The following is a 13,108-nucleotide window of genomic DNA, read 5'->3' on the forward strand; positions in this document are numbered from 1 at the left end:
GTTATTGTGTGCTGGATACAGTTAGTTGCTATCTCTTTTTCACAATCATTTTCTCTCCCTTTTATCTGTTGTTAGGCAGTGGTATCCTTGCATTTAGAAATTCTCTCCCTATTTTTGTTTTTTACATTAAGAGGTAGTATGCTGATGTAGCAAAGTTTGAGGGAGGCATATCTCATGCAATAGTGTAAAGACCCAACCATCCTGCTTATGAACCACAGAAGGATCTCCCCATTTCTAATCTACTGATGTTACTGGAAAACCAGACACATCAAACTAGTTGAAAGTGTCAAAGGGAAAAAGGAGTAAGGAGAAACTTACCACATCTCTTCTAGGTAATGAGATTCCTGTTTCTAATTACTGCTAGGCCACTGGCTTCTAATACTGGAAAGTTGAGATTGGTAATCACCTTCAGACGAGGAAGTCATAACATTGACTGAGAAATGCAGTCATTGTTGACTTGACTCTGTGTGTGTGTGGTTGTGTGGCTAGACTTTGTTCTCTGCCAGAGTAGCTAAGTAGAACTCTTAGTTTTCTGGGAAGTTTACTCAACGATATTAACTTACCTGTTACAGAACCCTGCTTTCTTCTTTTGGAGAGAGTTATCCTAGGAGAAGAAAGGACAGTGATAAACAATATCTGGAGGCTATTATCACTGCCAAATAATATTCATTGAGCTGTTAATTAAATGTTATTTTAGATAAAATTTTACAGATTTTTTTCATACACATAAGGAGATGAAATTTTCAAAGCCAAATATATGTGTGTATATATGGATGTATGTATGTATGCTCAGTCCTTCAGTCATGTCTGATTCTTTGCGACCCCATAGACTGCAGCCCACCAGTCTCTCTGTCCATGGGATTTTTCAGGCAAGGATACAGGAGTGGGTTGCCATTTCCTCCTCCAGGGGATCTTCCCGACCCAGGGATTGAATTCGTGTCTCCTGCATTGGCAGACGGATTCTTTACCATTGAGCCACCTGGGAAACCCATATAAATATATACACACATGCATATATATGTAACTGCATCACCTTTTAATATTCTGATAGGAAAGAAAGAAGACAGAAAGGGAAGGTCATACAGCTAGTAAGTGGCAGGACCAGGCCTGGATCCCAGGTCCTCTGAGTCTACTTCCTGGGCTCTCTCAACTATACCCTTACCTTTGGATTAGTCAGTGACCCTTTGAGAAGTTTGTAGGCTATACAAACCACACAAACTTATTCTAGAGCTAAAATTTGAAAGCTATAAAAATGTAAAGATGAGGATATACTCTGGATTTCTATGACATTTCTCTTCCAAATGTTTTCTCAGTTATTTTCTTTTTAACTTCCTTGTGAGATAAAAAGGAAGAGAAATTATGATCACATTTTAAAACTGTGGAAATGAGGCTTGCAGAACTGGAATTAGAAAGTAGCTTTCTGGGTTACAAATTTGATTCTATAGCTTGAGTGAGATGAAGTGGCATGCTAGCTGGTTACCTGCTCAGGTAGCCTCTCCACAGGGATTGCTCAAACCTTGTAGGTAATTGAACCATCCCATGGTACTCTCATAATCTTGATGAATACACCCTGTTGTTTCTCTGATAGGTGGCCACAAGGAATAATTAATGAGCCACTGGGATTAGATGATGGGACACACTGGGGAGCATGCCAAGCTTGGTTCTAGAGAGGTGGACTTCATTTATTTCAGGAGTTTCACTTGCTGAATGGAATATATAAGCTTGAGACCAGAATAACCTGTTCAGAACAGTGAGAACTATAGTCATACAGTCTCATAAATTTTCAAACATCTGGAGGACTTCAAGGATAATAGTCAATTGTTGATATGTGCTTTTAAAGAAGAGATGACTTCTCCTTTCTATGGTTATAAAGACTGTATATCTCAACAATATAAAATTCCTGATGAATGTCAGCCTTGGTTCTAAAGGAAATATAAATTACAACTCAAGTCCAGTAAGATTTATCTATGTACTTGCTGCCAGAAGACGCCAAGCAGGCCCAGAGGTCTGGTGCTCTATGTCCACATCGGTTTCCTTCAGACCTTTGCATATGTGCTGGTAACATCATGATGTTAAAGACGTACAAACATGGAAGCTGTATCATAAAGAAACAATTGCTTCCTATGTTTTAACTCATAGGCCAGCTCTGGTTAGATGGTGATAGATGCCCTTGGCATTCTGTGCAGTGAAAGATTCAGGACCATGCCGGGATCATCAGGAAAGAGTGCTGTCTTGCTTCCATTCTAAACTCTCTCTGCTCTTGGACTGGTTTCTTTGAGAACACATCATTTGCATGGCTGTAGGAGGGAAAATCTGGAGAATCCCATGGATGGGGGAGCCTGATGGGCTGCAGTCCATGGGGTCGCAAAGAGTCAAACACAACTGAGCGACTTCACTTTCACTTTTCACTTTCATGCATTGGAGAAGGAAATGGCAACCCACTCCAGTGTTCTTGCCTGGAGAATCCCAGGGATGGGGGAGCCTGGTGGGCTGCCATCTATGGGGTCGCACAGGGTCGGACACGACTGAAGCAACTTAGCAGCAGCAGCAGCAGGGAAAACAGTTGTTCCCAGTGTCCTCTTGGTTTAAGGTTGAAATGCTTTGAAATTACATCTAGTACTGTTCTTGGAAAATGCATATGGGAAGATTGATAGATGTTTGGTGGCTTATAGTAATTTGGAAACTCCTTTGAAAGGCAATGAGGCTGAAGAAGCTGAAGATGGAGTGGGTACTTACCTTGTTATTTTGGCTGTTATACTCTTTGCTTGTGGAGTTCATGCACATAACTTTTGACCTAGGGGTAAAAGAACCAAGACAGAGATTGGATAAAGTGCACAAGGAGATTCATACTATATGGTGGTTATTTAAAAATAGTTTTATATTCTAACACTATGTTGTCCACTATTGTAGCCATTTGCTACATGCAGCTATTTAAATTAATTAAAAAATAATTTCCTCAGTCATATTACCTGTTTTTCAAGTACTCAGTAAATGGCTTAGTGGATACTTAAATAGATAGCATATAAATTTTTGTTGAATAGTCTTGGTTTAGAAACTTAGCTTAGCAGTCAAGCCATACCTAGTACTCAGGAAGGATTTTGGGAGACTTGAAGGTGTCCTTTAAGGGTGAGAGCCTCCAGGTCCCGGTGCCTTGGACACCAGGCCACCGTGTGTGCCTGCTTAGTTAGAGGCTTTATGCAGTTTGGGTCTCTTTCTCTTCATCCTAAGATTCCAAAATATTTAATAAATAGAGATACTTCTTGATTGAATTAAGATTTAACTTCTAAAGAGGGTCAAGAAATTGAAGTGAAGTTTTTGATTTAAATTAAAGAATTTAAGTGTCTCCCAGGTAGCTCAGTGGTTAAGAATCTGCCTGCCCATGCAGGAGACATAGGTTTAATCCCTGGGCTGGGAAGATTCCCTGGAGGAGGAAATGGAAATCCACTTCAGTATTGCTGCCTGGGAAATCCCATGAACAGAGGAACTTGGAGGGCTATAGTCTATAGAATCTCAAAAGAGTCAGACACAAAAGAGTTGAACTCTTCTGACAAACTTAAGGAATCTTTTTTTTTTTTTTTTAGGGGGGCAGCTTTTCTTTTATGTTTAATATAGTATAATAGTATACAGTTTGAGTTTCATAATATGATAGCCTTAGCAGGTGTCTGAAGGTTAGTGTCATGCCTATCCCATATGGCTTAATTTCTGTATATTTGGGGTAAGTGAGGATGGTATTATTATAAGGCCTTTTCTGTGAAATATAAGGCATGCTGTACTTATCAAGGTGTGTGACCACTAGTCCTTTTTAAGGCATGTTCCTGGCCTTAATATAAACCCAAATAATTGGTAATATGATAAAGTTAGGAAGGGAAATGCATTTCTAGAGTCTTTTAAGAAAGCTGGGAAAAGGACCTGCATTTTAAATTTGGTTTACTATAATCATATTGTGTATACACTTGAAAATGGTGCTGTTTAAAAAAAATTGTGTATTTATACAATAACAGTATATGAATTCATTTATCTTGCCTTGACAAAAAAATAAAGTTGGTGTAGTGTAGGTGGAGTTGACCTGATCACTATGGAGGGGAAAGATATGTGGTGTCAGGGCGCATGCAATTCCAAATTGGAATTAGTCAGAGAGATGTTTGCTCTGACCCAGGCTGAGATGGAGTTACCACTAAAACCAGGATGTTCCTTTGTTTGCCAAAGCTCACACTTCTCTCTCAAGGAACCGAGTTTCTAGTTCTTCTTCTATTTTCTTCAAAGTTTCCTGGTACTTCTTCAAAGAGAAATAAAGGAAAGCACAGTTACATGATAACATAAATGTTTGATATTCCCACTGCCACTTTTCCTCCTTCCTAGCCTTCACTCCACCATTACTGATCTCTCACTACATTTCACCATTGGACAGGCCCCTGGGAACAATTGGGATTATAAATAGGAAAAGTGCTCATCATTAAGTTAAAGGCACTAGGGGCTGGGAGACCAGGAAAGTAAAAGAATGATATTGGTGGTGGAGTGTCAAAGACTGTAAAGTCCCTTTGGAGTGACACCTTGGAGAGTTAAAATTATTCCAGATGGTCTTCTCTGAAAAACCTATTTCCATTTCACTGTGTACCTGAACAAACCCTTTGCTGTCTCTTTACTGAGAGGCTGTACCTTTATGCAGAGAGCTTGATCTTCACAGAGCTGGGCCACGAATGCATAGTCTTCTATTACCTGGGAAGCAAAATTTATTAGTCTTAAATTTTCTCAGGGAATTTATATAAGAACAATAGTATACTTGTTTCCTCCTGTGTACAAGACCCTAAATGTAGGCTTCTATTTTTTCTAAATATGTCTTTTGTACATATAAACTCATTTTCTGAGGATATACTTTATAGTCCCATGGGGATTATCTGGGGACATTTGGGAGAAGAATAGATTCTAATTTGTGGAAAATAGACATTATGGAATGTATCCTGTAGAAATGTTAAATAGTAGGTAACCTAGAATACTGTATTCATCCTCCTTTCCTTCTTATCCTCCTGATCCCATGTAGTTTTGGAAGAAGAGCGTTGTTATAACTCAGTCATTTGAATAATATGTTAGACTGTTGGACCAAGAATCACATTTCCCTTCCTTTGGGAGAAGTAATGTTGAAGTTTATGGTTACCTTGGCCAGCTCCTTCTCTTGGTCCGCACAGGAGGCTTCCAGTTGTTGTAACTTAACCTATAGACAGGAAAGGAGGCTGGTAACTCAGCAAGGCAAAAACAGAATTTCATTCTGAAATGCTATCACAGAGTTTATCTCCCAGGTGGTTGAAGTGCGTCAGGCACATTTCAGATATCTCTTGGTTGGAGAGCAGTCAAACCGTCCTGTGCAGCTGCCTGGTGAACACACTGAGCATTCATCAGTGCTCCCTTCGCCCTTAAACTTCAATTCTTAGCTTCCTTCTTCCTTAGCTACTTCTCTTAGAAAACGTCACTATCCCCTTTGCGTTTATATATTCATTACTCACTGCTTTCTTCCTCCCTGTATTCCTCTTTTCCTTCCTTACATCTTTGATGAAAGCCATTTTATAGCGGCCACTCTACCGGAATGACGGGGAAAGGGCAAGGGGAGCACTGAGGATACAGTGATGAGCAGGATTGATAGGCTGTCTGCCTCACAGATTGACATTCTAGGTGGCGGACATAACAAAGAAGTCAACCTGATAATGATAAGTGCTGTGAAAGAAATGAAGGCACAGAAGTGTGCTGAGAGTGAGTGATGGAGTAAGAGCTATTACAGGTGGTTTGTCAAGGCCTCTCTGATGATACTTGAAGTCTAAATGATAAATATTAGCCACATGGAGATCTGGAGGAAATATGTTCCATGCAGAGGTTACAACAAGGGCCAAGAGTGCGAACTTTGGTGTGGATGAGGAAGTTACATGGTTGTCCATAGGGTCGCAAAGAGTCAGACACAACTGAAGCGACTTAGCACACATATAATCACCTTCAGTTCAGTTCAGTTCAGTCGCTCAGTCGTGTCCAACTCTTTGTGACCCCATGAATCGCAGCACGCCAGGCCTCCCTGTCCATCACCATCTCCCGGAGTTCACTCAAACTCACGTCCATTGAGTCAGTGATGCCATCCAGCCATCTCATCCTCTGTCGTCCCCTTCTCCTCCTGCCCCCAATCCCTCCCAGCATCAGAGTCTTTTCTAATGAGTCAACTCTTCTCATGAGGTGGCCAAAGTACTGGAGTTTCAGCTTTAGCATCATTCCTTCCAAAGAACACCCAGGGCTGATCTCCTTCAGAATGGACTGGTTGGATCTCCTTGCAGTCCAAGGGACTCTCAAGAGTCTTCTCCAACACCACAGTTCAAAACCACCTTACTTAGCAGGTAAAACTCACTAGATACTTGTATAACCAATTTAGTGATTTCTTTTCCTAGACTGGATCCATGACAGGATATGTAAATTTCCCAGCATACAGTAGATTTACAGATCCTAGCTCTGTCTCTCGGAGAAGGCACTGGCAACCCACTCCAGTACTCTTGCCTGGAAAATCCCATGGATGGAGGATCCTGGTGGGCTGCAGTCCATGGGGTCTCTAAACAACTGAGCGACTTCACTTTCACTTTTCACTTTCATGCATTGGAGAAGGAAATGGCAACCCACTCTAGTATTCTTGCCTGGAGAATCCCAGGGACAGAGGAGCCTAGTGGGCTGCCGTCTATGGGGTCGCATAGAGTCAGACATGACTGAAGCGACTTAGCAGCAGCAGCAGCAGCAGCAGCTCTGTTTCTATGAATTCATATACATACCTTAGCCAATTTTCAAACTGAGGTTGGGAGGGACTGATTAAATTGCCCTTCATATACCACACTAAGTACTGGGGCCAGGATTTAAATTAGGGACTTCAGCTGCCTCCAATGTTACATATGTATTTGTGTTTCTGCTCTTCCTCATGGAAGAAAGAACAAAATGTATGGTTTCAGAGCAAAATTCCTGACTAAGAGCAGAGGAAAATTCAGCACTCAATGGCCTAGGCTTATGCCTGACATGGGTAAAACTACAAAGAATTTATCTCAACTTTGACAGTTGTCTCAACTTGAAGGCTTGTTTCCTGTTCACATAGTCCAAACCCATTCAAGATTGCTTTTCCATTTACCTTCGACTCTTCTGGGGTTCCCTTTAGATTGTCTTGTTCACACTTTGTTGCTTTTTGAGATTTCCTTGTAAGCTACAATTTCAAATAAAAAAATTTGATTATAAGTAAAAAATACATCCAAAAAAAAAAAAAAGACAAAGATATTCTCTGGTGTGTGTGGGCTGGTAATTTGGCCTTGATAAAAGCTGTCAGGAGATGGTCTTTTGTTGGATACTTGGTACCCTTGAAAACATTTTTATTCTGCCTCCAATTTCTTCCCACTAGTCTTGGTCATCAAAGCTAGATCTGCTCAAGACGGGGGTACTTTTCCAAACTCCTAATCCATGCTGGGTTACTCAGGGCTGCAGACCTGGGTCAGAAAGCATGATAAACATAGGAAGCCCACTGTATTCTGAGCAGAGGTTAAGATAAAGGGAATGTCTAGATGAAGAAAAGGGAATCCTTAAGAATTAAGTATTTTTAAAAGTCTCTGTTGAAAGTAAAATTAATTCTCACTACAAAGTTGCCAGCCAATCACTTCCAAAATGTCTATTGGAATCCTTTTCCTTATAACACAATGAAGAACCCATTGTATCACTGAATATCCTGAATACCCCACCCATTTCTTTCATCTGATACTTGTAGGGAAGATCTGTGGAATTTATTTATGTTATCGGGCTAAGTCTCAGGAAAGTAGTTACCACCCCAGCACAGGCTGGTCTGACGTGTGGAATTCCCTATGATCACGTTTGCTCCCTTGCCTCTCTGATGAGTGTGCATGCAGCAGGAACACTGGGGAACACAAGAGCCCTATCCCACCTTTCTTTCAAGTTCTGCTATGCTGTGGACCAGGGTCTCATTCTTCCTTTCCTGTTGAGAGAAAGAAGCAGAGTAGAAGTGCACATCATCATCTTTTTTCTTTTTTTCAGTTGATTTTTCTCCGTTTCACTCCAGTGATTTTTCCTGCAGAAACTCTATCTTACTGCATAATGTCAGGTTATGTATCTGTGGTTTGATCTCAATACATACATGCCAACTTACTGGGGACAGAGATGCCCACACGCAGGGCTTTCCAGTACTAAATATTACCAAAGAAACCCTAACCTCCACGTATCCTTTCCATACATGGTCACATCCTGCCACAACTTTTGAGTTGACTACACAGTGTATGTAAAAAGGAGAGACTATTTCATTCTTTGGAAGGACTGATGGTGAAACGGAAGCTCCAATACTGTGGCCACCTGGTGTTAAGAACTGACTCATTGGAAAAGACCCCGATGCTGGGAAAGATTAAGGGCAAGGGGAGTAGGGGGCGACAGAGGATGTGATGGTTGCGTGGCATCACCAACTCAGTGGACATGAGTTTGAGCAAACTCCTGGAGATAGTGAAGGACAGGGAAGCCTGGTGTGCTGCAGTTCATGGAGTCAAAAAGAATCAGACCTGACTGAGCAACTCTTATCTGATGGTTGAGGAGAGACAGGATGATGAATGTAACCTGTCAAATAGCACTTCCCAGTTTCTTGCTCACCAGTCTGGCAGTTTCTTCTTCCACCTCCTGCAAGGCTCTTTCCCTTTCCATCGTGGTGCTGTTCTCCTTCTCCCACTCCTCATCCTCTGCCAGGTCTCTGGCCTGAGTGATCTCATTTTCCAACCTGGATGACACAAGCACGCACTGTGAGGAACTCAGTTTCAGAACTGATAAAACACATAGATCAGTTTCAAGGGTACCTCTGTAACCATAAATATGAATCTCAAGTTGGAAACCCTTCTTTCCTGGATTCTTTGACTCAGAATCACTTTCACGGCAGGAAAAGTAAGACTCCTCTAATACCCAAGTCAAATACCTCAATGCTCTTTCAACCCAGGTAAATATCACCCAATTTTTTTAGGAATCTCCTTGAAACTTGCTGTAGTTCAGGTTTGAGCTGTAGAGAAATGCCAAAGAATGAAGGAGAACCTTTGCTGTACAAGATTTAGATATCTAGAACAACCTGGAAAATTCAGTTTTGTCTCTTCTTTCCCATCCCATCCTCTGGACTGAGTAGTTTCCACATGGAACCCCAACACTCACCTCTGAATCTCATCTTCTTTCTTGTGGATTTTGACAAGAAGGTCCTGATTCGCTTCATCTATTCTCTGCATATCCCTTTCAAGGTCCATATTCAAACTGTTAATGTTCTTCTTTGACTGGGCCAATCTTAAGATTTCCACTTTCTCTGACCTATAGACTCAGTCCCCAAAATGAACAAGGGCCAGTTATTTTAAGGTCAGTAATCTTTGGACTAAAGGGCATATCTAAAAGGCATTAAATTCATTAACCTGGCTGTTTCTGGGAACATAATTTTCCATTTTCATTCTTAGGAAATTATATTTCTTAATCATGCTCTACAGTTTGTTTCAGTAAGTCTCAACTTGGTTGGCAAGGGAGGTTTTTCTTGGCTTTCTCAGCCAAAGTGCTTGATATACTAGTGCATCTCTACTTTGGTTCCAGGAGAAGTCTTGCTTCTTTAAACAGCCCTCTGCACTGGTTTCTCAGACAAATTGTTCACAGAATCTGCTCATGCCATCCACTTTTATTGAGTACTTTTATCCAGGTAGCTGGCACATTCCTAATGATTGGGCCTGGCCTCATGCAGAGGCACAAGTGATTTCCACTGGCAGGGAGGGCTTTAGTCTTTCCCTTCCTTCTTATCTCAAAACTTCTGCTCCAGTGCCTGCTACAAAGCTTGAAAATGTACCATGACAATCACTCCATTAAGTTAACAGATGTGATCCATGCATACGCTTTTAAGAATGCAAACATCTTTTTGAAGTAAATTTGAATAAAATAAAAGGCTCACACTAGAGTGGTCTAGAAAGGGTACCTGGCACATGGGAAGCTCTCAGTAAACTTTTCTTTTTCTTGTATCAGTTAAGTAGTTTGCTTTTTAAATAATTAGCCACAAACAAGTTAGTGAGGCAGAGAGATTTTGAGTAAGAATGAGGGATGATTTTGGAAAAGGAAGTCCTACCTTGGAAGGACTTAATAATAGCTGTCACTTCGAAGGGAAAATTTATAAATGCTATCCCTTCAGGAGGGCAAAGTGCTTGGGGTGGAATGCAGTGGGGGACAGGTAGATAGCAGGCGGAGAGAGAGGAAGACGGACACGAAGGAATGCATCCACAGCAGCGCTGCTTCATACCTTGGTCCTTGGATGGCTTTGCATAATTATGATTACTTACTCGTAATCGAGTTGATCTTCCTTTTGTTCTTCCATTGTAGATTTCCCTAAAATATCACCGAGATGTATCTAATGAATTGGGGAAATGGATCCATTTATGAAATAGAGTCACTAGCTTAGAGCCCCCAAGTACAGAAACAAAATTAACTGGTTTCTCCCCACCAACTTCACATTTTGGCCATGACAAAATTCAGCCTTTTGGTTTTCTGCTCATGATCTGATTATGCCTCAGTAAGGATGCAGTGAGAATACAGTATATACTAGATATTTCAGCATATATCCTGCTACAGATATATTTGGAGATAGTTCACCTACACAAAATCCTTTGGAATGTACATGCTACAATAAGAATCAATAGTTATCAATTGTTCTTAAATCCCTTTCTGCTCCAGGCCCAGTTGCTTTCCTAAAGAGCTCATGGACATGGGTGTAGGTGTGTTAACTTCTCTGAAAAGTAATCTCTGCGCTCTCTAGCCTGGTGTCTATAAGAATCTCCAGATATTAAGATCTCAGTATTAAATAGGTCTCAGAAAAACCAAGCAGAAGTAAATAATTTGGCTTGCTGTGCCTCCTTGGTTTCCCCTTTATCTCCATGTCTTCCATAAACTCCACCTCCCTTCTGATGTGTGTGGTCTTCCTGATTCTGCCCTAGGCAGTTAGCTGCTGAAGCGTCAAATCTTGCCCCCGTGAAACTGTGCAATAGATTCTCAGAACCTTCGTGACTCTGCTGTTGACACGGGAAGGGCGGAGCAGCATGTCACAGTGGTTTGGGTGGCAACGGTTTCTCACCATCTATGGAGACTTAAGAGCCTAGCTGGATATGTGTGCCTCATGGCCATGTCTTCCCTTTGGCAGCAGTAGTTGAATGGATCTGATTTCTGGGCCGTATGAATGGGGTAGCCCCTGTTTTTTACTTCTCTGGTAGATTGTACTCTCTCACTGCCCAAGTGTAACTAATATAGAAAGTCTGAGTCCTAAGGCCAGCAGTCTAATCCCATCATGTAGCCAGCTAACTACTCATTCATTTGACAAACACTGAAGCTGTTGAAGGAACCCCTTTGTATTCCAGGTACTGTTCTAAGCATTAGAGAGACAGAGTACACTAAACAGTCAAGACATTTGCCCTCATGGAGTTTACATTCTAGGGCAGGGGTCCCCAACCTCTGGGATGTAATGCCTGACGATCTGAGGTAGAGCTGATGTAATAATAATAGGAATAAAGTGCACAATAAATGTAATGCCTTGAATCATCCTGAAACCATTTGCCCCACCCTTGTCCGCAGAAAAATTGTCTTCCATGAAACTAGTTCCTGGTGTCAGAAGTTTGGGGGACTGCTGTTCTAGGAGGAGTGTTGGGGGGGTAGTAATAACACAAGCAACAACATAAGTGAGTAAAGTAATTTTATTTGGTGTGACAAAAGAGAAGAGTGCTGGAAGGAAACATCAACGGGTGACGGGGATGAAGGCGATGTAGTGTGTTTCTGTGTGGGAGGGAAGTGGTTACAGTTGTAAATAGGGTGGTGCAGCTTAGCACTCCCAGACCTGGCAGTGTGGATGTAGCTCCATTAAGAGGGCTAGTGAAAGGGAGACCTTAGGTTGTGCTGGAGTGGACACAGAACCCAGAGACCCGACATGGGCAATAACAAAGGTCATGGTCATCAGGGGCACGGGCCAGCATGCATCCTGAAAGGCCAGCAGACCCAAGAGCAACAAGCAGAGGTATGACGACCCAAAGCTCCTCCTTCAATCCACCTCAAGGATACACAGCTTTCCCCTGCACCTGCCACTCTCCAGGGAAAGAAGAGAGCTCTGGAGAAGGAGAATCTCCCAAGACTGAGAAATTACCTGAAAGAGATTTTTAACCAGGAAAAGTCTATGGTATCTTGAATTGGTCCCATTGAGTCTTTTCTGCCAATTTAAGGAGTCAGAGCTAAAGGGGAAGATGAGACCATTTGCAGAATATAAAGAATATACTTCTGCACACCTGGGTATGTATGTTTTCGCCAGATTTGGCACCATTTGTAACTTTGTGTGTGTGAATCATGGAAACCTGGAAAGTTTTGGATCTCGACTTAATAAGGACCACATTGAGTTGATTTGTGGGCCAGAGTGACTTCTTAACATACTGTAGTTTCTAATAAACTATTTGTAAAATTAATGGCCTCTGATGACCCCCATTACCATCTCCCTTCTTCCTGAAAGAAGGCATTTCGTTGCTTTATGAAGCTGTACACAGAAGAGTAATTAAGTAACAATTCAGGCCAATGGCCTCTCCCAGGAATTAATGGTAGAGAGAGTTCATTAACCCCAGCTAGTTATGGCTTCTCCAGGAAATGCCCTGGACCAAGGTTATTGTAACTATTAATGGATTGGATAGAGACTTTGACTGAGATAAAAATAAAGCTCTATCTCCTTCCTGGGGAGCTTTTCTCCTTGAGGGGTTACCAAAGGCAAGCCTGTAGGAGCAACAGAACCCCAAGCTTGGGGCCTGTGTGGGATGAGAACAACAGATTGCTATAGGGAGAACTGCTAAATCAAGGTAAAAACAGGGCCTTGGGTCAAATTAAGGTCTTTGATATAATCCTTCTTGCTTTTTCAGGAGGTGGCTTGATTAATGCCTCGTGCAGCTTTAGGGCAGCAGTTATCACCTTGCTAACGTTCCTGTGCTGTGCCCTGCCCCATGCGGAAGAGCTGCTGAGAGATGTGAGGTTTGCTGCATTGCTGTCAGAAATGCAGTGGCCTTTGTGTGGAAGTCTGTTGTGAAAACAT

General features: G+C 41.8%; 1 protein-coding gene and 1 pseudogene across 1 annotated transcript in view; both read right to left on the reverse strand.

Annotated features, from left to right (window-relative positions):
* Window positions 1–10,375, reverse strand: part of TMCO5A (transmembrane and coiled-coil domains 5A) — a 13,331-nt gene extending 2,956 nt beyond the window's left edge. The window contains exons 1-10 of the mRNA XM_040226973.1: window positions 10,341–10,375; window positions 9,190–9,339; window positions 8,647–8,770; window positions 7,937–7,987; window positions 7,139–7,210; window positions 5,153–5,209; window positions 4,657–4,716; window positions 4,212–4,276; window positions 2,737–2,794; window positions 564–604 (exon numbers count right to left, since the gene is read on the reverse strand). Coding sequence (XP_040082907.1) covers window positions 564–604; window positions 2,737–2,794; window positions 4,212–4,276; window positions 4,657–4,716; window positions 5,153–5,209; window positions 7,139–7,210; window positions 7,937–7,987; window positions 8,647–8,770; window positions 9,190–9,339; window positions 10,341–10,375 — 713 coding nt within the window. The remainder of the gene's footprint in view (window positions 1–563; window positions 605–2,736; window positions 2,795–4,211; window positions 4,277–4,656; window positions 4,717–5,152; window positions 5,210–7,138; window positions 7,211–7,936; window positions 7,988–8,646; window positions 8,771–9,189; window positions 9,340–10,340) is intronic.
* On the reverse strand, window positions 126–224 carry LOC120853797 (annotated as a pseudogene).
* Window positions 10,376–13,108: the final 2,733 nt, after the last annotated feature.

This window comes from Oryx dammah, unplaced genomic scaffold (assembly GCF_014754425.2).
Source record: "Oryx dammah isolate SB20612 unplaced genomic scaffold, SCBI_Odam_1.1 HiC_scaffold_26, whole genome shotgun sequence".
NCBI classification, from domain to species: domain Eukaryota; kingdom Metazoa; phylum Chordata; class Mammalia; order Artiodactyla; family Bovidae; genus Oryx; species Oryx dammah.